Here is a 21,913-nt window from a genome sequence, read left to right as displayed (position 1 = left end):
AGACATAGCTTGGCAGTTCGGGCTGGACTGTTCCCATGAGGCACAGGGTCAAGGCTGATTTGCATATGGCCATGTCTGAAATGGGGTGGTGTGGAGTGCAAAAAAACGATTGATTTAGGCCCACATCTCTGTACTGGGGTGAATGTATGACATTGTTCTGCATTCTGTCCATCAATTGTTGTTTTTTGCTTTTGTCACCCCGAGTGGGACGGGTATGCTCAGACATGAGTCCCGTGCTCTCCACACCACTGTAGTCAAGCTATCCTGGCTGAAGACGGCTGATAGCCAGAAACTGGTCCTAGGATGCTTGATTCCGGTCCAGGGAAGACATGGCTTGGCAGTTCGGGCTGGACTGTTCCCATGAGGCACAGTGTCAAGGCTGATTTGCATATGACCATGTCTGAGCTGGGGTGGTGTGGAGTGCAACAAAACGATGGATTTAGGCCCAGATCTCTGTACTGGGGTGAATGTATGACATTGTTCTGCATTTTGTCCATCAATTGTTGTTTTTGAATTTGTCACCCCGAGTGGGACGGGTATGCTCAGACGTGAGTCCTGTGCTCTCCACACCACTGTAGTCAAGCTATCCTAGCTGAAGACGGCTGATAGCCAGAAACTGGTCCTAGGATGCTTGATTCCGGTCCAGGGAAGACATAGCTTGGCAGTTCGGGCTGGACTGTTCCCATGAGGCACAGGGTCAAGGCTGATTTGCATATGGCCATGTCTGAATGGGGTGGTGTGGAGTGCAAAAAAACGAGGGATTTTGGCCCAGATTTCTGTGTTGGGGTGAATGTATGACATTGTTCTGCATTCTGTACATCAATTGTTGTTTTTGCATTTGTCACCCCGAGTGAGACGGGTATGCTCAGACGTGAGTCCCATGCTCTCCACACCATTGGAGTCAAGCTATCCTGGCTGAAGACGGTTGATAGCCAGAAACCGGTCCTAGGATGCTTGATTCCGGTCCAGGGAAGACATGGCTTGGCAGTTCGGGCTGGACTGTTCCCATGAGGCACAGGGTCAAGGCTGATTTGCATATGGCCATGTCTGAACTGGGGTGGTGTGGAGTGCAAAAAAACGATTGATTTAGGCCCACATCTCTGTACTGGGGTGAATGTATGACATTGTTCTGCATTCTGTCCATCAATTGTTGTTTTTGCTTTTGTCACCCCGAGTGGGACGGGTATGCTCAGACATGAGTCCCGTGCTCTCCACACCACTGTAGTCAAGCTATCCTGGCTGAAGACGGCTGATAGCCAGAAACTGGTCCTCGGATGCTTGATTCTGGTCCAGGGAAGACATGGCTTGGCAGTTCGGGCTGGACTGTTCCCATGAGGCACAGTGTCAAGGCTGATTTGCATATGACCATGTCTGAGCTGGGGTGGTGTGGAGTGCAAAAAAACGATGGATTTAGGCCCAGATCTCTGTACTGGGGTGAATGTATGACATTGTTCTGCATTTTGTCCATCAATTGTTGTTTTTGAATTTGTCACCCCGAGTGGGACGGGTATGCTCAGACGTGAGTCCTGTGCTCTCCACACCACTGTAGTCAAGCTATCCTGGCTGAAGACGGCTGATAGCCAGAAACTGGTCCTAGGATGCTTGATTCCGGTCCAGGGAAGACATAGCTTGGCAGTTCGGGCTGGACTGTTCCCATGAGGCACAGGATCAAGGCTGATTTGCATATGGCCATGTCTGAAATGGGGTGGTGTGGAGTGCAAAAAAACGATTGATTTAGGCCCACATCTCTGTACTGGGGTGAATGTATGACATTGTTCTGCATTCTGTCCATCAATTGTTGTTTTTGCTTTTGTCACCCCGAGTGGGACGGGTATGCTCAGACATGAGTCCCGTGCTCTCCACACCACTGTAGTCAAGCTATCCTGGCTGAAGACGGCTGATAGCCAGAAACTGGTCCTAGGATGCTTGATTCCGGTCCAGGGAAGACATGGCTTGGCAGTTCGGGCTGGACTGTTCCCATGAGGCACAGTGTCAAGGCTGATTTGCATATGACCATGTCTGAGCTGGGGTGGTGTGGAGTGCAACAAAACGATGGATTTAGGCCCAGATCTCTGTACTGGGGTGAATGTATGACATTGTTCTGCATTTTGTCCATCAATTGTTGTTTTTGAATTTGTCACCCCGAGTGGGACGGGTATGCTCAGACGTGAGTCCTGTGCTCTCCACACCACTGTAGTCAAGCTATCCTAGCTGAAGACGGCTGATAGCCAGAAACTGGTCCTAGGATGCTTGATTCCGGTCCAGGGAAGACATAGCTTGGCAGTTCGGGCTGGACTGTTCCCATGAGGCACAGGGTCAAGGCTGATTTGCATATGGCCATGTCTGAAATGGGGTGGTGTGGAGTGCAAAAAAACACTATGGATTTAGGCCCAGATCTCTGTACTGGGGTGAATGTATGACATTGTTCTGCATTCTGTCCATCAATTGTTGTTTTTGCATTTGTCACCCCGCGTGGGACGGGTATGCTCAGACGTGAGTCCGGTGCTCTCTACACCACTGGAGTCAAGCTATCCTGGCTGAAGACGGCTGATAGCCAGAAACTGGTCCTAGGATGTTTGAATCCGGTCCAGGGAAGACATGGCTTGGCAGTTTGGGCTGGACTGTTCCCATGAGGCACATGGTCAAGGCTGATTTGCATATGACCATGTCTGAACTAGGGTGGTGTGGAGTGCAAAAAAAAAGATGGATTTAGGCCCAGATCTCTTTACTGGGGTGAATGTATGACATTGTTCTGCATTCTGTCCATCACTTGTTGTTTTTGCATTTGTCACCCGAGTGGGGCGGGTATGCTCAGACGTGAGTCCTGTGCTCTCCACACCACTGGAGTCAAGCTATCCTGGCTGAAGATGGCTGATAGCCAGAAACTGGTCCTAGGATGCTTGATTCCGGTCCAGGGAAGACATGGCTTGGCAGTTCGGGCTGGACTGTTCCCATGAGGCACAGGGTCAAGGCTGATTTGCATATTGCCATGTCTGAAATGGGGTGGTGTGGAGTGCAACAAAACGATGGATTTAGGCCCAGATCTCTGTACTGGGGTGAATGTATGACATTGTTCTGCATTTTGTCCATCAATTGTTGTTTTTGAATTTGTCACCCCGAGTGGGACGGGTATGCTCAGACGTGAGTCCTGTGCTCTCCACACCACTGTAGTCAAGCTATCCTAGCTGAAGACGGCTGATAGCCAGAAACTGGTCCTAGGATGCTTGATTCCGGTCCAGGGAAGACATAGCTTGGCAGTTCGGGCTGGACTGTTCCCATGAGGCACAGGGTCAAGGCTGATTTGCATATGGCCATGTCTGAATGGGGTGGTGTGGAGTGCAAAAAAACGAGGGATTTTGGCCCAGATTTCTGTGTTGGGGTGAATGTATGACATTGTTCTGCATTCTGTACATCAATTGTTGTTTTTGCATTTGTCACCCCGAGTGAGACGGGTATGCTCAGACGTGAGTCCCATGCTCTCCACACCATTGGAGTCAAGCTATCCTGGCTGAAGACGGTTGATAGCCAGAAACCGGTCCTAGGATGCTTGATTCCGGTCCAGGGAAGACATGGCTTGGCAGTTCGGGCTGGACTGTTCCCATGAGGCACAGGGTCAAGGCTGATTTGCATATGGCCATGTCTGAACTGGGGTGGTGTGGAGTGCAAAAAAACGATTGATTTAGGCCCACATCTCTGTACTGGGGTGAATGTATGACATTGTTCTGCATTCTGTCCATCAATTGTTGTTTTTGCTTTTGTCACCCCGAGTGGGACGGGTATGCTCAGACATGAGTCCCGTGCTCTCCACACCACTGTAGTCAAGCTATCCTGGCTGAAGACGGCTGATAGCCAGAAACTGGTCCTCGGATGCTTGATTCTGGTCCAGGGAAGACATGGCTTGGCAGTTCGGGCTGGACTGTTCCCATGAGGCACAGTGTCAAGGCTGATTTGCATATGACCATGTCTGAGCTGGGGTGGTGTGGAGTGCAAAAAAACGATGGATTTAGGCCCAGATCTCTGTACTGGGGTGAATGTATGACATTGTTCTGCATTTTGTCCATCAATTGTTGTTTTTGAATTTGTCACCCCGAGTGGGACGGGTATGCTCAGACGTGAGTCCTGTGCTCTCCACACCACTGTAGTCAAGCTATCCTGGCTGAAGACGGCTGATAGCCAGAAACTGGTCCTAGGATGCTTGATTCCGGTCCAGGGAAGACATAGCTTGGCAGTTCGGGCTGGACTGTTCCCATGAGGCACAGGGTCAAGGCTGATTTGCATATGGCCATGTCTGAAATGGGGTGGTGTGGAGTGCAAAAAAACGATTGATTTAGGCCCACATCTCTGTACTGGGGTGAATGTATGACATTGTTCTGCATTCTGTCCATCAATTGTTGTTTTTGCTTTTGTCACCCCGAGTGGGACGGGTATGCTCAGACATGAGTCCCGTGCTCTCCACACCACTGTAGTCAAGCTATCCTGGCTGAAGACGGCTGATAGCCAGAAACTGGTCCTAGGATGCTTGATTCCGGTCCAGGGAAGACATGGCTTGGCAGTTCGGGCTGGACTGTTCCCATGAGGCACAGTGTCAAGGCTGATTTGCATATGACCATGTCTGAGCTGGGGTGGTGTGGAGTGCAACAAAACGATGGATTTAGGCCCAGATCTCTGTACTGGGGTGAATGTATGACATTGTTCTGCATTTTGTCCATCAATTGTTGTTTTTGAATTTGTCACCCCGAGTGGGACGGGTATGCTCAGACGTGAGTCCTGTGCTCTCCACACCACTGTAGTCAAGCTATCCTAGCTGAAGACGGCTGATAGCCAGAAACTGGTCCTAGGATGCTTGATTCCGGTCCAGGGAAGACATAGCTTGGCAGTTCGGGCTGGACTGTTCCCATGAGGCACAGGGTCAAGGCTGATTTGCATATGGCCATGTCTGAAATGGGGTGGTGTGGAGTGCAAAAAAACACTATGGATTTAGGCCCAGATCTCTGTACTGGGGTGAATGTATGACATTGTTCTGCATTCTGTCCATCAATTGTTGTTTTTGCATTTGTCACCCCGCGTGGGACGGGTATGCTCAGACGTGAGTCCGGTGCTCTCTACACCACTGGAGTCAAGCTATCCTGGCTGAAGACGGCTGATAGCCAGAAACTGGTCCTAGGATGTTTGAATCCGGTCCAGGGAAGACATGGCTTGGCAGTTTGGGCTGGACTGTTCCCATGAGGCACATGGTCAAGGCTGATTTGCATATGACCATGTCTGAACTAGGGTGGTGTGGAGTGCAAAAAAAAAGATGGATTTAGGCCCAGATCTCTTTACTGGGGTGAATGTATGACATTGTTCTGCATTCTGTCCATCACTTGTTGTTTTTGCATTTGTCACCCGAGTGGGGCGGGTATGCTCAGACGTGAGTCCTGTGCTCTCCACACCACTGGAGTCAAGCTATCCTGGCTGAAGATGGCTGATAGCCAGAAACTGGTCCTAGGATGCTTGATTCCGGTCCAGGGAAGACATGGCTTGGCAGTTCGGGCTGGACTGTTCCCATGAGGCACAGGGTCAAGGCTGATTTGCATATTGCCATGTCTGAAATGGGGTGGTGTGGAGTGCCAAAAAATATTGATTTAGGCCCAGATCTCTGTACTGGGGTGAATGTATGACATTGTTCTGCATTCTGTCCATCAATTGTTGTTTTTGCATTTGTCACCCCGAGTGGAACGGGTATGCTCAGACGTGAGTCCGTGCTCTCCACACCACTGGAGTCAAGCTATCCTGGCTGAAGATGGCTGATAGCTAGAAACCGGTCCTAGGATGCTTGAGTCCGGTCCAGGGAAGACATGGCTTGGCAGTTCGGGCTGGACTGTTCCCATGAGGCACAGGGTCAAGGCTGATTTGCATATGGCCATGTCTGAACTGGGGTGGTGTGGAGTGCAAAATAACTATGGATTTAGGTCCAGATCTCTGTACTGGGGTGAATGTATGACATTGTTCTGCATTCTGTCCATCACTTGTTGTTTTTGCACTTGTAAATACTATGCCAGACCCACTTTTTCTAATTTTTGGATGAACTTGGGGTGCTCAAACAGAGAGGCACAGCCAAGCGCCGAGAAGCAATTTTGAATACATTGTAACCATGGAATGGCCAAGCCACGTGCACAGGTTAGACAATCTCCAATGACAGCCCGATTGAATTCGGCTTCTTTGTTGGACCTAATTGAGCACCAAGAGAGCCAAGGGGGAAACATTGATGGTATCTTGGACATGCTCATGACTAGCTCCAAGTGTAGGGATAAATGCGGGATGAGGGAGGAACACCTAATAACCAGCAGCAGAATCTATTCTCCTCTATCTGCATCACATGTGCATCCCTACAACCCCAGATACTTATTCCATACGTTAAAATCGGCAGGCATTTCCGATTGTATATCTCTAGTATAGGAGCAATGGGCTTTTTACCAAAACACATAGCAAGAGAGGAAGTAGTGCCTACAGCTTGAGTGTATCAGGATATTCTATTTTTAATACAGGTAAGCCAGGTACATCATTCATCAAACTCCAGGTATAAATAGGGAAATAAACTAACCCTATCCAGGGGTTTGCCATCAATATTTAGGGTACAGCTTTTGGTATTTCTTGTGCCACATATCATTGTAAATGTTTTCTTAAAATTTAGCTCCAGATCTTTCATGAAGCTGATATAACTAACAATACTATTTTAAGGCAATTTGCCTTCCTTGCCAAGAGGACAGCGTCGTCAGCATATAATATTGAGGGCACAGCCTTTTTCTCCACAGACGGAACGTCCGCCCCAACAGATGCCAATGTTTTCTCCATGTCGTTTGTAGAGAGACGAAAAACGATTGGGGCAAGGACTCAACCTTGGCGTACCCAACGCTTAATGCCGAACGGCTCTGAACATTCGCCAGCACTCCCAAACCTGACTGAAGCTGTGAGGTCATGGTGAAGGTTCCTCAAAAATTTAACCAGCCCCACATCAACACCCATGCTCTCTAAAATGGCCCACAGCTTTGAATGGGAGTCATAATCAAAGGCTCTTGGCAGGTCCATAAATGCCAAGTGGGTGGAGATTCCCCAGGCGTATTTGTATTTTTGCCACAATGAGATGGAGATTAAGGCACTATTCAATAGTCCCGAGCCCCTTTCAGAACCCATTCTGACTTGGGGCAAGTATACTATTGGCCTTAATCCAGTCAAGTTGATGGTCCAGAACAACTCTCCCAATGCTTTTTGGTGTAGAATCGAAGAGGGATATCATGCTATAGCACTTAACATCATGCATGATTCCTTTTTTTAAAAACAGGGACAATTATTGATGTTCGCCATGACCTTGACACCTCCTGGCAACAGACAGAGTTGAATACTGAGATGAGGATCGGAGTCCTAAACACCGGCGGGCCTCATTTATGAGGCCCCTTGCGCCATCGGAACTTCACTTTTCATGAAGTTCCGTGGCGCAGAAGCCTGCGTGGGATTTATCAGGCAGCAGTACGCCAGTTTTTGTGGCGTACTGCTGCCTGATAAATATCAGTCCCTTTAACGCAGTGTTCTGCGTTAAAGGGGCGTGCAATGGGTGTTGCTGGGGGCGTTCCCAGCAACATCCATGGCCTTTTGACACTGCCCCAGATTTACGAGAAATCGTAACTCTGAAGCAGTGCCAAAAGCTTACGCCTCCCCAGGGGAGGCGTAAGGGAGGCGCAACAAGGAGAAATGTCTTTATTTCTCCTCGTATTTCCTTTTTCTATGTGTGCTGCATTCTGCAGCACACATAGAAAGAGGAAAAGCCTCTTGTGATTATTTTTGTACAGAAAGGTTTCCCTTCCTGTACAAAAATAATCTTCCCCGCAACGCAGGCACCCTTGCACCATGGTGCAAGGGTGCCTGCGCTGGCGCAGGCAGCCCATTGTGCGCCGGCGCAGGGGAAAAGGACAGGAATGCGCCGTATCTTATAGATACGGCGCATTTCTGCACTTTTCTTTTGCCGTAGGGAAGCGCAGCAGGAAGGCCTGCTGCGCTTCCCTACGGCAAAAAGTCATAAATGAGGCCCTATGTCTTCCCTAAATAGATCAACACCTTGGGTGCTAGGGGGTTTTCCCCACCGGTGCTGATCTATCATGAATCTCATTGTTCATGACAAGGTCAACTCGTCAAACGCACAGCGCAGGTAAAGCCCATGACGAGTTGACCTTGTCATGAGCATGGAAGGGGTTAAGCGGAATACCATCCAGTCCCGGGGCCATCTTGTATCTACTGTCTACAATTGCTTTAAAAACCTCATCCTCATTAAAAACAAGATTTGGACACATTGGAATCATCAGCACAGGGGCATCGTCAGCCTTGCTGTCAATAGAGTACAACCCAGAGAAATGCGCCAACCATGCCTCGGCCAAGATATGAACTGTTACTTTATCTTGGGGTAATATGGGAGATAAAACAGACCGCACTGCTTTCCAGAAAACTTGTGGGTATTTCTGGGTATCCTTATTTGAAGACAAGCAGGTCCAATCTTCCTTCGTCAAACATGAGCTTCTGAATCTTCCACAGGTGTGTTCTTATGAGAGATTCTGATGGTGCCACTGTTATACCTGGTCCCAGCCTTTGTGTGAAGAATTCCCTGGCCTACCCCCAATACTGGTTCTGGTCCGTTCTTCCTCGTCCTGTGGTCCTGGCTCCAAACTGTCTAGGGTTACAAAGGCAAGGGGAGTCCTGGTGTCAGGTTCCTTTGTATGTGCTGCAAGGGGGGCCATTTAAAGTGTAATGATGGCGGGGTATAGTTCCTCTCCAGCAATCCTGCCAGGATGACCAGGTCCCTTCACACCTGGGTCTTTTGTCCCCATGTCTGGAAGGAATATATAACCCACAGCAAGAGAGCCATTCACAGTTATGTGACCTTCGATACTGCCAGAGAGTCACAGTTGGTTTAGACAGAAAAAAGCCAATATTTTAAAAGTGGCATTTTAGAATAGTAACTTAAAATGTATTTTATTGGTAAATAGGATTTTAAATTACAGTTAACTTGCATGGACACAGCATTTCTCTATCTAGTTCCAAACTGAAGTTGTCACGTAAGAAGTATAATAAGGTAACCCAGTGTTAGTCTATGAGAGGGATAACCTTACAACAGGGAAAATCGACTTTAGGAGTGTTTTTACTGTTGGGACATGTAAAACTTAAGAACACGTCCTTCTTTTTAAATACCATGCACCCTGCCCGATAAACCTTGAGGGCCTCACCTTAGTGGTGACTTATAAGTAGTACAAATAAAGGTTTAGCAAAGGTGTATTTTTCCAGGTAGACTCACCAGTTTAAAACTGTACTACAGGCTGCAATGGCAGGCCTGAGACTTGTTTTGGAAGGCTGATTAGTAGGTGGCACAATGAGTGCTGCTGCCCACTAAGTATTTCATTTATAGGCCCTGGATACATGTAGTATTATTTACTTAGGCTCCATAAGTAAATTAATAGTGCCAATTAAGCATATTGGCTGTTAAATATTGTCAACACAAATGGTTCATCTAAGACCTTTTGAGTGTTAGTCAATTTTAGCATGTTTTAGGGAGAAAGCACAAGCACGTAATCACTTGTTATCATGGTTCAAGTGCATACAGTCTGTTATGTTTGGGGATGTGGTCATCCCATGTGTGATATAACATGAGGGGAGGTAGTCTGATATACACGGTCACATATGAGCCACATGGTTGCGGCTATGATGTATTTGGGGGAGTTAACAAAAGGTCCGGGGCTTGGCCCTCATGGCCAGAGAAAACCACTATACCCTTGTGTCTGTGTGTCATTATTAATGTGCATCACCTAACACAAAACGCAACACAGTACTAATACCAACAAATACTTACTCAGTGAAAATTAAGGGGTAAAGGTAAAAAACTTGAGGGAATAACACACAAAAAATGTAATTTCCAACTGCCAGAGTTCTATTGGACTTTGCGAACAAGGAAATGATGGACGGAGCGCTGAAGCCTTTCAGACACTCACCCCCAGTCTATTGGACTTTACCTGAGGCTCGGGTTGTGTTGGACATTATCACAAAGTTGTGTTAGTTTAAAGCTGATGGGCATATTTGTTCATAGCTTTATCAACTGACTTGGGTTGTGTTGGGGTTCATGCATTGGCTAAGGCATTATTAGATGACTTCATTAGATGGTCTGAAATGTGCTCTACTGAGTTGTGATTGTATTGGGACTTTCCAACTGCAAAAAACCTGTCTAATGAAATAAGAACCCAAACAAAGGGAAAACTGCTCCCTATGTAATATTAAAAGTACAGTTCCGCATGTTCCTGGAATGTTGCATTCAGTGTATACTCGGTGTCTGCTTAGTGGTTACGCTGGTCAGACCCAACTGCTTTGGGTGTTTCTGCTCTCAAGGTGACCTGAAGAGGCAATCTGCTAGACACCTGGAGAGCCAGGCAGTAGTAGGGTTCTGGAATCCAGAGTGGAATTGAGGCCTCTAATTGTGGGCTTCTTTTATTATAAACTATTTGATAACAGTTTTAAAATATAAAAATAAATGTAACTTTATTTTTAAATAGTTAAATTATTTTGAATTAATTCTGTACGTAACTTTTAGTAATTGGTATGATTCAAAATAATACATTTATATTAAAATTTTACTTCAGGTGAAAATCCTTTTTTATTAAACCTTTAAAATTGTAATTGAACATATTTAAATTAAACATTTATTTGAAAATTTAGTTTAAAATGTGTAGCTTTTTTATTGGTTCTACATTTCAAATAAATATATAAATATTATTTACATTAAGATTTATTACATAAATATGTTTTTACTCTTTGTTTTTTAAAGTTTAATAAACTTTTTTACTCCTCCCTGTAATTTACGAGAGAGAGAGATCCCTGCAACTGTGACAAACACCTCTGCCTACATGTGAAAAGTTACTTCTTGTAACTTTACACTCATGCATTAGGCTCCACTCCATGAATTCAGGTGATGGAGACATGTAAATCTACACTTTGTGATAACTGTACATGTGGAAATAGTGAATTGACAAAAGTAGTAACATTTGTGCATGTTTAAGAGTAAATTTGCACATGTATATTTACTCACATGTACCTTTTCCTTCGGGAATAGACCCCTAAGTCTCTGCTATGGTAGAAAGAAAGCAGCACTCATAATGCCAGGGTATTCAAGGAGTTATGTCTGAGCCATTTCATTTGTAAGTTAACCATCAGGACTTATTAGCTGTCAAGAGAGCAGTATGTGTATTACGGGACAAGTTGGATGTGTATTTTTGGAGTCAAAGGCTTCATTGTCACAAAGGTTCACACTAACATTTATCCTTCTAAAGTTGATGAAGTTGGCATCATTGAGAGAGTACTTGGAATTCCTTGTCTTTTGAATTCATAGGAACCCAAAAGAGTATTTAATCTGACGCAAAGTTTTACGATTTGTACTGTTTCCAAATAGCATGTTATGCAATGTATCCTGTTTTTAAAGAAAATATTTATTTTTCTCTCAAATCTGACGGTGCCTTCCAGGTGCAATCCTTTCTTTGTTCGATGCATCAAGCCAAATAACAAGAAGGTAAGAGGTAATCAATAAAACATTTGTATCTGTTTTCCAAAAAATGGTTGATAGTAATTCAGTGCCCTGAAATAAGTAGTAGTAGTACCAGTAGCTGTTATGTAGGTTGCTCCCTACTTTCCTACCTTTGACTATATTTTTAAAATGAGGCATCGATTAGGTCCTTAGCATAGACGAACCTTTTAAACAGGTTGATTACCTAATGTTTGTTACATGATTGGGCATTTGGTTTTTGGACCTGCTAACGACCATGTTGCACAAGCTTGATTGCATACGAAAACCTGCTATTGTTTATGCATGTCTGTATATTTTCAATTTCTCTATCCCAGTAATCGTCAAATAAATCTTAGTAGTGGGATCAGAGTTTATAAGCCAACAGTGTACAGAATAGGAGAATGGATACAGCTCTGTATTGTTGTTAGGGGAGAGATGAAGGAATCAGGTGAAGCCAACCCATTTACCCCACTTTTATCAGATATCTTTGGCATGGTTGCTTAATCTATGTTGCATACTCATCATTAGTTGAACTGAGCTAATACCAGCAATAAACACTCCTGTTTTATTTAACCAAATCGATCAGTGTTTTTTAAGCTATTGACTCTAACAGACACCAAGTGCATTAGCCTCATTCAGTAGTGTTATATTTGTCTCTTGTGAACCCTGGTGAGGGATAATGATCCTACAATCTGTCACCTCAGCCACACCATCACCGCTAACTCTAAAATCAGGCCTTCTTCAGTGCTGTCAACCCTTGTAAGGCATAAACACAACAGGAGCTGTAGAGGGAACTACAGGACAGTCCGCCCTCCACTCAAGGCACTCTAAATCAACCAGATGACTGTCCTTGAATCAATACACCAAGACATATCATTTCAACATACGAGGGGTATCACAATTTTGTCCTCAAACTCCCTCTAAGACCTTCTGGTCACAATGTTGTGGTGTATCCTCATTAAAATGTAATCTAATATGCTACCATCAAAGAGCCACCCATCAAATACAAAAGTGTGGGAAGGAAAGAAAGCACCTCATGGTTGCAACACCAAGGGGGCTGCTGACTGGTACTCACCAGCAAACCCACTTATCATTGGTTGCTTTCTTTCCATAAAGGAAAAAATGAAATGTGTGTGCTCTTAAATAAAGAAAACCTAAGCCCAATGAAATCAAACTAAGATAGAATAAACTCAGTGTGAATGTACTATCTATGCCTGGTACTATCATGCAGGACCCTTGGACCCCGTGAGAATATAAACAAATAATCCTCAACATTAAAAATGGATAAAGCTTACTAGCTTCCAGTAACTTTATTCAATGCTGTAAGCTCTTTCCCATTTCGATCCCATACAGTCCTGGCAAGTCTAAAAAAGTAAGACTGATTTTCAAAAATTGTACTACGCTGTTTATGTTCCTCTTAAAAAAATAAAACAATGGCTCAACATGGAAAAGAGAAACTGGAACATTTTAGTGTGCACGCCAATCCATAATCTCTGAAAATATTCCTTTGTCCAGCTGTACAGAATTGTGAGGGGCCAATGCTGAAATAGTTTTTTTAAAAATTCATCCAACTTGCAATAGGTTTTTAACCTAGATAGCTAAATGAAATCAAAGCTATGTCTCATCAGTTACATGCAGCAAAACATTCTTTCTTAACTTCAGACCAAAATAATGAAAGCCTGGAATGCATTGTTCAGACTGTTCTTCTAGGATGAGAATATCAAGCAGCAAATTTCAGGGATTCGCCTTTTCCAAGCTGCTTTTTGATGTGCCTGAGGCAACCAGCTCAGGTAATCAAACAGAATAATCTGCATTTCGAGTTATTTTTGATGGGGACACCCAAATCTATGTATGCCAGTTTCAAAAGAAAACTTCTTGTATTGGACCATGCTTTATTGAAGGAAATGTAGTTAATTTCCATTGCAAAGCAAAGAGCAAGGAACTTGGCAAAATGTTTGACATGGACCTTCACTGAATTGGAGGAAAACTTTAGGTCTAGGACCTAAATGTCTAGTTGTCAATGTTCTATAAACTGATATCATTCCTACAAAATAACAATTGAGTTGATTTAATGGGGACACTTTTCATGGGCACATAAGTCGATTACTGTAATGTAATCTACAACAGCCTACTCAAAAAGAATGAAAGTATATGATTAGTACAAAATCAGACAAATGACTAGGCATGAGCAAGTTTCAACATTGAAATTTGCTGTCACATGACTACAGTGGTTCCTTGTGAATTTCAGGGTTCAGTTCAAAGTTATCAGTAGCATGCACTTCACCTTCTGGGACTCTGGTCCAAAGTAACGTCTTAGAGTGGCCCCTATATGTTCCTTGACAATCTGCAAACTCTAGTTCAGGTGGCAAATGTATGTGTGCAAATCTTTTTGAAAAACTTAAAACTGAGATGTTCTAACAAGCCTTTCTCTATGAACTCAAATCACTCTAACCAGTGATGGAGTAAAACATGAAAAGGGACCTATCACAAATCTAAGTCTGACTTGAAACTTGACTCAGTCTCTACTTTATGAACTCAAAAGTCTGAACGGTGTTTTAATCGAACAGGTTAAGGCTATGACATATTTGGGTGTGACCCTTGATTACCAACTCAGCTGGAAACCCCAGATGGAGGCTCTAAATCTTAAATTTGTCCGCCTTACGGGTTGTTTATTGCATGAACAGAAGAAATCCTTGACTAAACGTATCACCCCAGCATTAAAAATATATGAAGTCAAGGTCAATGCAGCTACCCTGTATGGAGCAGACATATGGGGTTATAAGGATTTGTCAGTTCTGACCACAGCCCAGAACAGGTTCCTGCGGAATCTGGTAGGGCTACCCCAGTCCACACCCATTAAGCCACTGTTGTTAGACCTAGGTTGTAGACCCTTAGATGAGATGGCACAGTTTCGTTTGGTGGCACTTTGGAGACGGCTTTGGACGACTCCAGAGCTTAGCCTCTTTGCTCGCGAGTTGGAGGAGGTTAAATCACTGTGGGGTGCCCATAGAATCCCTTGGCTCAGGGAAGTCAAACATGTTTTGTATGCATTGGGCCTTCCCGAGCTGTGGATAAATCCTGGGTGTTCAATCTTCCCTTCAAAACAAGATTTTAAAGACCAATTTTGGGCTTTGGTTAAATCTACTGCAGTTACCCATTCTTCGGACACTAACCTAACAGGGCTTTTTTTAACACATAAACTGACACCTTCCCTCGAGCCTTATTGGGATTTGATATGTAAAACCTTGGATCGGAAACTGTATCACCAGTTTCGTGTAGGTACACAAATTAATTATTTTACTGCAGTGGGCGAGGAATGTAAATAATAAAAGTCCCTGGTGTCCGGATCATGTGGAAAGTATTGGCCATTTGTTTTTTGCTTGCCCAGCTTATCGAGCCCCACGACTTAAATGGCTGAAACCTTTATGCAGAAGATTGGATTGTGGGGGCCATCTCGAAGCCCTGCAGAAGTTTCGTAATATTAGATCTGAGTTTTTCGTGGTCTGTGTGGCTAAGTTCCTGGGAAGGGCGTGGTTGATTCGCATTAAGAAACTGAACACTTATTTAAATCAAATGACATGATATGAAGTCCCTGCTGTATGTTTACAACTTTTTAAATATTACGGGATATGATTGTTGTTTTTATCATATTTTATGCATTGTATGTTGTCTTTTATGAATTTTATTTCGAAATAAAGACATAATGAACTGAACTGAACTGAACTCAAAAGTGACCTTCAAAGATCTATATCAGAACCACGACACTAAAAACGAAACTACGTAAGCTACTATCATCTGTAGACTGTTTTCTTCCCTCAGAGCCTCTACCATCTCCCTGCAAAGTTTGACACAATTGTTACCCATTCATACCTCGCACTTACCCACTTGTATTCACTAATCATGGATATTTGAAACAAAGTGTGTGTTCTTTTGTACCTGGCATCTGGCATCAATTACCTAGACTTCTGTTTCACCTTCATTGACAAAGATCTCATAGCTAGCCACAGGTGATCATAATTACCCCAGTATTGGAACTTTCATAGATTCCCATGCTTTGTATCATTCCCCGTCGTCGGAATGGGAGTCTCGGTAACAAAAATACCATAGCTGTAGGTACAAAAGACAATGGAAAAAGGCCTAGGCCTCATTCCTTTTTGTAGCATATCACCCTCTTTGTATAAAAGAGACCAAACTTTGGCATCAGCCAATCAGAAGTGCCTCACCACTTAGAACCTTCCTGAAGGAACGTCAGAGCCTCGGATTTTCTACTGCACGTTGTGCTAGGGAGTCTCCTTTGAGCTCTGCTCAACTTCTACTCTTTAAAAGGATTTACTTCAGGTTTTTCTCCAGGATTTTCTTCAGAATCTTCCAGATTCACTTCAGGACTGTTGCTGCCTTCCAGGATGTCGGAAATTGAGAAGAAAAAAGCCCTTTTCAAGCCTTGTTCCACCTGTGGCAAGAAAAGGCTTTTTGTGGAGGATAAGCATAAGGACTGCATATATTGCCTCTATCCTGACCACCAGGCTGCTGACTGTAAGATCTGTCGCACCTTTTCCACCCAAACCCTCCGGGACCGTGAGGGTAGGCTCCTGACATGGCTTCAAAAGCCTAAATCCAGGAAGGAGACTGTCTCAAGTGACAGTGAGGATGCAGGGTCGATGTCCACTACGAGAAGGTCAGTGAAGAGGGGTAGGGGTTCCCCTTCTCCTTCTTTGGGAAGATCTTCAAAGGCCTCCAAAAAGACCCCCAGTGAGTCTGAGAGCCGAGGTCCCAACAAATCTCCTCACAAAAGTGTAAAGGAGAGGGATGGACCTTCTACGCCTTCTACAGGTGATAAGACTGCCACAGCCTTCAAAACACCTTCATCCCAGTCTTCTGAGAGGAGTTCTAAGTCCCCGACGACGAAGACATCGACGGCGGAAGGTCCGTCGACGAAGATACCTAAATCAGTTTTGACGTCGTCGAAGACACCGTCGACAGGGGGTTCGGCGGAGTTCTCTCGTCGACGGAGAAACCGAAGACGCCGACGACGAAGGTGTCGACGAAGGAGTCGTCGACGATGAAAGTCCCGTCGACGACGAAGGTCCCGTCAACGACGAAAGTCTCGTCGACGGCGAAGGTCCCGTCGTCGACGAAGGTCCCGTTGACGGCGAAGATCCCGTCGCCGACGAAAGTCCCGTCGACGACGAAGGCTACGATGGTGCCGACGACGATGGTGCCGACGATGACGACGATGTCGACGACTACGGTCTCGTCGACGAGGGCGTCGATGACTACTACGGTGACAATGACACCGGCTGGCGTGTCGACAGTTTCATCGTCGACGACATCCACGACGCCTGTCTCGACGACGCACATACAACCGTCGACGACGGAACCAACAATATTATCCACAGAAAAGAGGATTACCATTTCTGTGACGCGGATCACGCCAGAAATGACTTCTCCGAGGAGTGTGTCGCCCCTGTTGCCAACCATTCTCCTTCAAGAGGAAGAGTCAGAGGAGGATGAACAGGATGCTTACAGCTATGCCAATAGTCCCTCCCAGCTTTTTGTCAAATGCCAGGACACTGACTCAGAGGGCGAATACGGCCACGAGGAGATTGGTTATCTTCAGCTGCAGCAGCAGCAACCGGAACAGGAAATGGTTACAGTGCCAGCATCTTTCCTTCAAGATCTGCATAAGATGCTACAGGACTATAAATCTAAGGCCAGTAAGCCTCTTCCAGTAACGTCAACGCCTGCTACGCCTTCAAGGACTCCGGCTTCATTGGTACCACCTACTTTTCCGGCTCAAGCTTCCCCTCAGCCTCAAGCGTCCTTCCAACAGGATACCTCTGGATTGCAAGGGACCCATGATGTTGATGAATCCTCGGATGAGGACCAGCAGTCAGATCATGTCTCTAATCCCGACACGGAATATGATGAATATGTTATTGAACATCCCGCATCACCAATTTCGGACCCGGCGGACTCCCCGCCAGCGGACATTGGGGCTTCCATCAGCTGATGGAAAGAGCTGCTGCAAGATTTAAATTGGCCATGCCTAAGGTTACCACAGATTGTTTCTTATATGATTTTAAGGAACCCTTTCGGAAAACTGCCAGGTCCATTCCTATTGTGGAGCACCTATGGAAAGAGGGCATAAAAGCAATGAAACACCCGGCGACGGTGGTCCCGGTGCTACTGCGTCTCGATAAAAAGTACAAAGCGACCGATGATGCTCCTGCGGCCTTGACAGGTCACCCAAGACCAGACTCTGTGATCTCGCAGGCGGCGCAGAGGAAATCACGTAACCCTTCTGCACCACTAACAACTCCTCCGGACAAGGAAGGGCGGAGGTTGGATAACGTGGGAAAGAGATTCTGATTGATGGCAAGTTTGCTGGTGCGAGCGGCTAATGCCTTAGCGATTCTGGGTAGGTACGACCGCCAGCTCTGGTGCAATGTCGCCCCGTACCTTGACCAGCTGCCTCTGGAATCTACGTCTGAGGCAAAGAAGATTTTACAGGAAGGAGTGGCGACGTCGATGGAAATCATCGATTGTGCAATGGATATTTATTTATTTTATTTATTTATAAGTTTATATAGCGCTAGAATCACTCCTACAGGAGTATCTCTGCGCTTTTGACCAGGGATCAGCAGCATATTAACATATTGCAACTACTGCATTCCGTTCATTGGCTGGAGCGGCAGTTCTCCGTCGCCAAGGATGGCTTAAGGCTACTTGGTTCCGGCCTGAGATCCAGAATAAGGTCTTGGATCTCCCCTTTGATGGAGAGGCATTGTTTGGCAAACTCATTGACGACACCCTGCAAGATATAAAAAAAGGACACAGAGACTGCCAGGTCCTTGGGGACCCTTCAATACAGGAAGTCTCCTTTCAAAGGATCCAGAGGCAGGGGTGGTAATTACAGGGGATCATTCCAACAGCAACGCAATTCCACCACAGGCTCAGGTTCCCAGCAATACCGTCAGCCTTATCAGCAGCGGCAGGGCCAGTCTTCCAATTACTCCAGGCCTTACAATAAAGGAAAGCAGGGGGCACGAGGACGAGATTCGTCCAAGCGCCAATAGCGGCCTCCTGGCTCTTCCTACTGGACCCTCCTTCAGGAAGTCATCAGTTGGAGGCAGGGTCAACAAATACCTTCAAAACTGGTCCAGGATAACATCGGACCGTTGGGTGCTCAACATCATTCGGAAAGGGCATACCTTGGAATTCACACAAGTCCCTCCACCCAAGCCCCCGGCTGCCACTCCATCAAAACACCAGCGTCTCCTTCAGCTCGAAGTCCACAGATGCTCCGGAATGGAGCGATAGAGCCGGTTCCCTCAAACCAAAGAGGTCAAGGATTTTATTCCAGGTTCTTCTTGGTGAAGAAGACGCTCGACAAGTGGCGCCCTATTCAGACCTCAGGGGGCTAAACACCTATCTCATTTCTCTGTCCTTCCGGATGGTGTCCCTCCAGGACATCTTGAAGCTTATCAGCCCGGGGGATTTCATGACCACACTTGATCTCGAGGATGCCTATTTCCATGTTCCGATTCACCCAGCGCACAGAAGGTTTCTGCGATTCACAGTAGCCAAGAGCCATTACCAGTTCAGGGTTTTACCCTTTGGACTCCGCTCAGCCCCAAGAATTTTCACAAAGGTGCTGGCACCAGTAGCAGCTTTCCTGCGGAAACACAAGTTTCAGGTCTTCCCCTATCTGGACGACTGGTTACTGAAAGCTCCGTCCAGAGAAGCAGCACTGAAGGCTGTTCAAGCTTGTACCAATTTGTTTCAGAACCTGGGACTCACTCTGAACAACGAGAAGTCTTGCCAGGTCCCGGCCAGAAGAGCTTGTTTCCTGGGAGCCATCTTGGATTAGAAGCTATCAAGAGCTTTTCCTACTCCGGAAAGGAGGCAAAAATTACAAACCATGGCCCAAGACTTACAAACAAGAAAGTCTCTTTCAGTACGCCGCTACAAGTCTCTACTGGGAGTGATATCGTCGTGTATCCCACTAATTCCCCATTGCAGACTGAAGATGCGTCCTTTGCAGGAGCAACTAGACAATCAGTGGAAGCAAGTCCACGGTTCATTCAAGGACAGGGTGACAATCACTCCAGAGATGAAGGAAGCGGCCTTATGGTGGACAGATCAAAACAACTTGTCCCAAGGTCTATCCTTCGCAAACGACCCGTCTCCACATGTGATAACGACAGACGCGTAATTGGAGGGTTGGGGAGCAGTGATGCAAGACCTACATGTCAGCGGTCATTGGTCACCCCAGGAAAAACGCCTCCACATCAACCTGTTGGAACTCAGGGTGATACGACTGGCTCTACAAGCGTTTCTTCCTCGCCTGGAAGGTTCACAAGTGCTTATCAGGACGGACAACACCACGGCCATGCACTATGTGAACAAGGGAGGGGGAACCAGATCGCGCCCATTGTCGCAAGAGGCTCAGCAGGTCTGGGAATGGGCGATCCAGCACAAGATGTCACTGACGGCAGAACACTTGCCAGGCGTCCTAAACGAAAACGCCGACAGACTGAGCAGGTCATCCTCGGTCAGCCATGAATGGGAGTTGAATCAGAGAGTCTTGGAACAAGTCTTCAGCCTGTGGGGCAGGCCGGACATCGACCTTTTTGCCACTGCAACCAACAAGAAATGCCGGTCTTACGCAAGCAGGCTTCCCCATCGAGATTCACTGGGAAATGCCCTTTCGATAGCTTGGTCGAAGACATTTGTCTACGCTTTTCCTCCCATTCCTCTGATACCACGACTGATCAGGAAACTCAAGGTGGAACCGTGCAGGATGATCCTGATAGCCCCGGCTTGGCCGAGGCAGTTCTGGTACACGGAGCTCCATCTGTTGTCGATAGCTCCTCCCTTACCGTTGAGGATTCTGCCGGATCTTCTCACGATGTCCGGCGGACAAATTTTGCACCCAGATCCTCAGTCTTTACACCTGACTGCATGGCTCCTGAACAGCGAGAGTTTATGAACCTGCCATTGTCAAGGGAGATTAAGGAAGTTCTGTCCCAAGCAAGGGCTCCTTCAACGAACAAAACTTACCGCCTTCAGTGGAAAAGATTTTGTTGTTGGTGTAGGAAACAAAGCATTGATCCATTCAATTCCAAGCCTCATCAGATCCTACCTTACCTGCTGTCTTTGGCCAAGTTTGGACTAGCCCATTCATCAATTATAGTCCATTTGGCTGCTTTGTCACGGTTCAGAAGGACAGAATCCGGTCCTTCCTTGTGGTCTTCCAGAATAATCAAACAATTTCTTAATGACTTGTTCAGGGTCTATCCACAGCGGAGACCGTCTCCTCCTACATGGCATTTGAATCTGGTCCTTTCTCAACTTATGAAGGGTCCATTTAAATCAGTCCATCGTTCTGACATCAAATATCTTTCGTGGAAATTGGCTCTCCTCCTTGCTCTCACGTCGGCTCGGCGTGTAGGAGAATTACAAGCTTTGACCATCCAAGAACCTTTCCTTCAATTCAAGAGGAACACTGTGATCATGAGGACTAATCCTAGGTTCATGCCAAAGGTTCCCTCGGATTTCCACTTGAATGAACCGGTCATTCTGAAGGCGTTCTTCCCTCAACCTTCTACGCCAGCAGAGAAAGCATTGCATTCGTTGGATGTGCAGCGAGGCTTGAAATTCTATTTGGAATGTACTAAAGGTTTTCGAAAATCTTCTCAACTGTTTGTAGCCTTGGGGGGACCGAGTAAGGGCCTTCCGCTATCCAAACAGGGTGTTTCGAGATGGATCACGAGTGCCATTTTACATTGTCACAAGGCTGCAGGAAAACCTCTGACTGGAAAGATACAACCTTTCCGAGCTCGGCGGTAACGGGTAGGTGAAGGAGGAAGAACACGGGCAGATTGAGCTACACCTTATGGCTCTCCCCCGATGTTCTATTACTGCCGAAGACTCATGCAGCATTTAATCCCAGACTTTTAGGCAGAGGATATGCTGACAGAGGTAAAATAACCCGATAGTGCTTGCATTTACACACATGACACCTGCATGCTGTTGTATGACTGCATAGTACACACTCTAGGTCCTGAAGAATCGCGGAAAATCCTTGTGCGAGAAACATGTTGACCATGTTAATATCCAATTTCACCGAGTCCCACCACACTTAACTCAGTGGTACTTATGAAGTTGGTTTCACGTTTTTAACCGTAGAGGGAGACCCCCAGAATAAAGTAGTACTTTGTGGTACCCCCTACTACATTTTAAATCACCTTTCCCTTACTCCATTGCCCACACACCCACACTTCACCATAATGCTGTTGGAAGAAAAGATCTCCGTCAAAGAGCCCCTCTTTGAGGTGAGCC

The 21,913-nt window shown here is 45.9% G+C and overlaps 1 protein-coding gene across 1 annotated transcript in view; it reads left to right on the top strand.

The window, feature by feature from the left end:
- MYO15A (myosin XVA) overlaps positions 1–21,913 on the top strand; it is a 1,716,372-nt gene that overhangs the window by 419,425 nt on the left and 1,275,034 nt on the right. Inside the window, exon 22 of the mRNA XM_086939741.1 lies at positions 11,530–11,575. Within this exon, the coding sequence (XP_086795867.1) occupies positions 11,530–11,575 (46 nt within the window). The remainder of the gene's footprint in view (positions 1–11,529; positions 11,576–21,913) is intronic.

Source organism: Lissotriton vulgaris, chromosome 10 (assembly GCF_964263255.1).
Source record: "Lissotriton vulgaris chromosome 10, aLisVul1.2, whole genome shotgun sequence".
In the NCBI taxonomy this organism is placed as follows: Eukaryota; Metazoa; Chordata; class Amphibia; order Caudata; family Salamandridae; genus Lissotriton; species Lissotriton vulgaris.
Note: the sequence above shows the minus strand (reverse complement) of the source record. Positions and strands in the feature narration are given on the sequence as shown.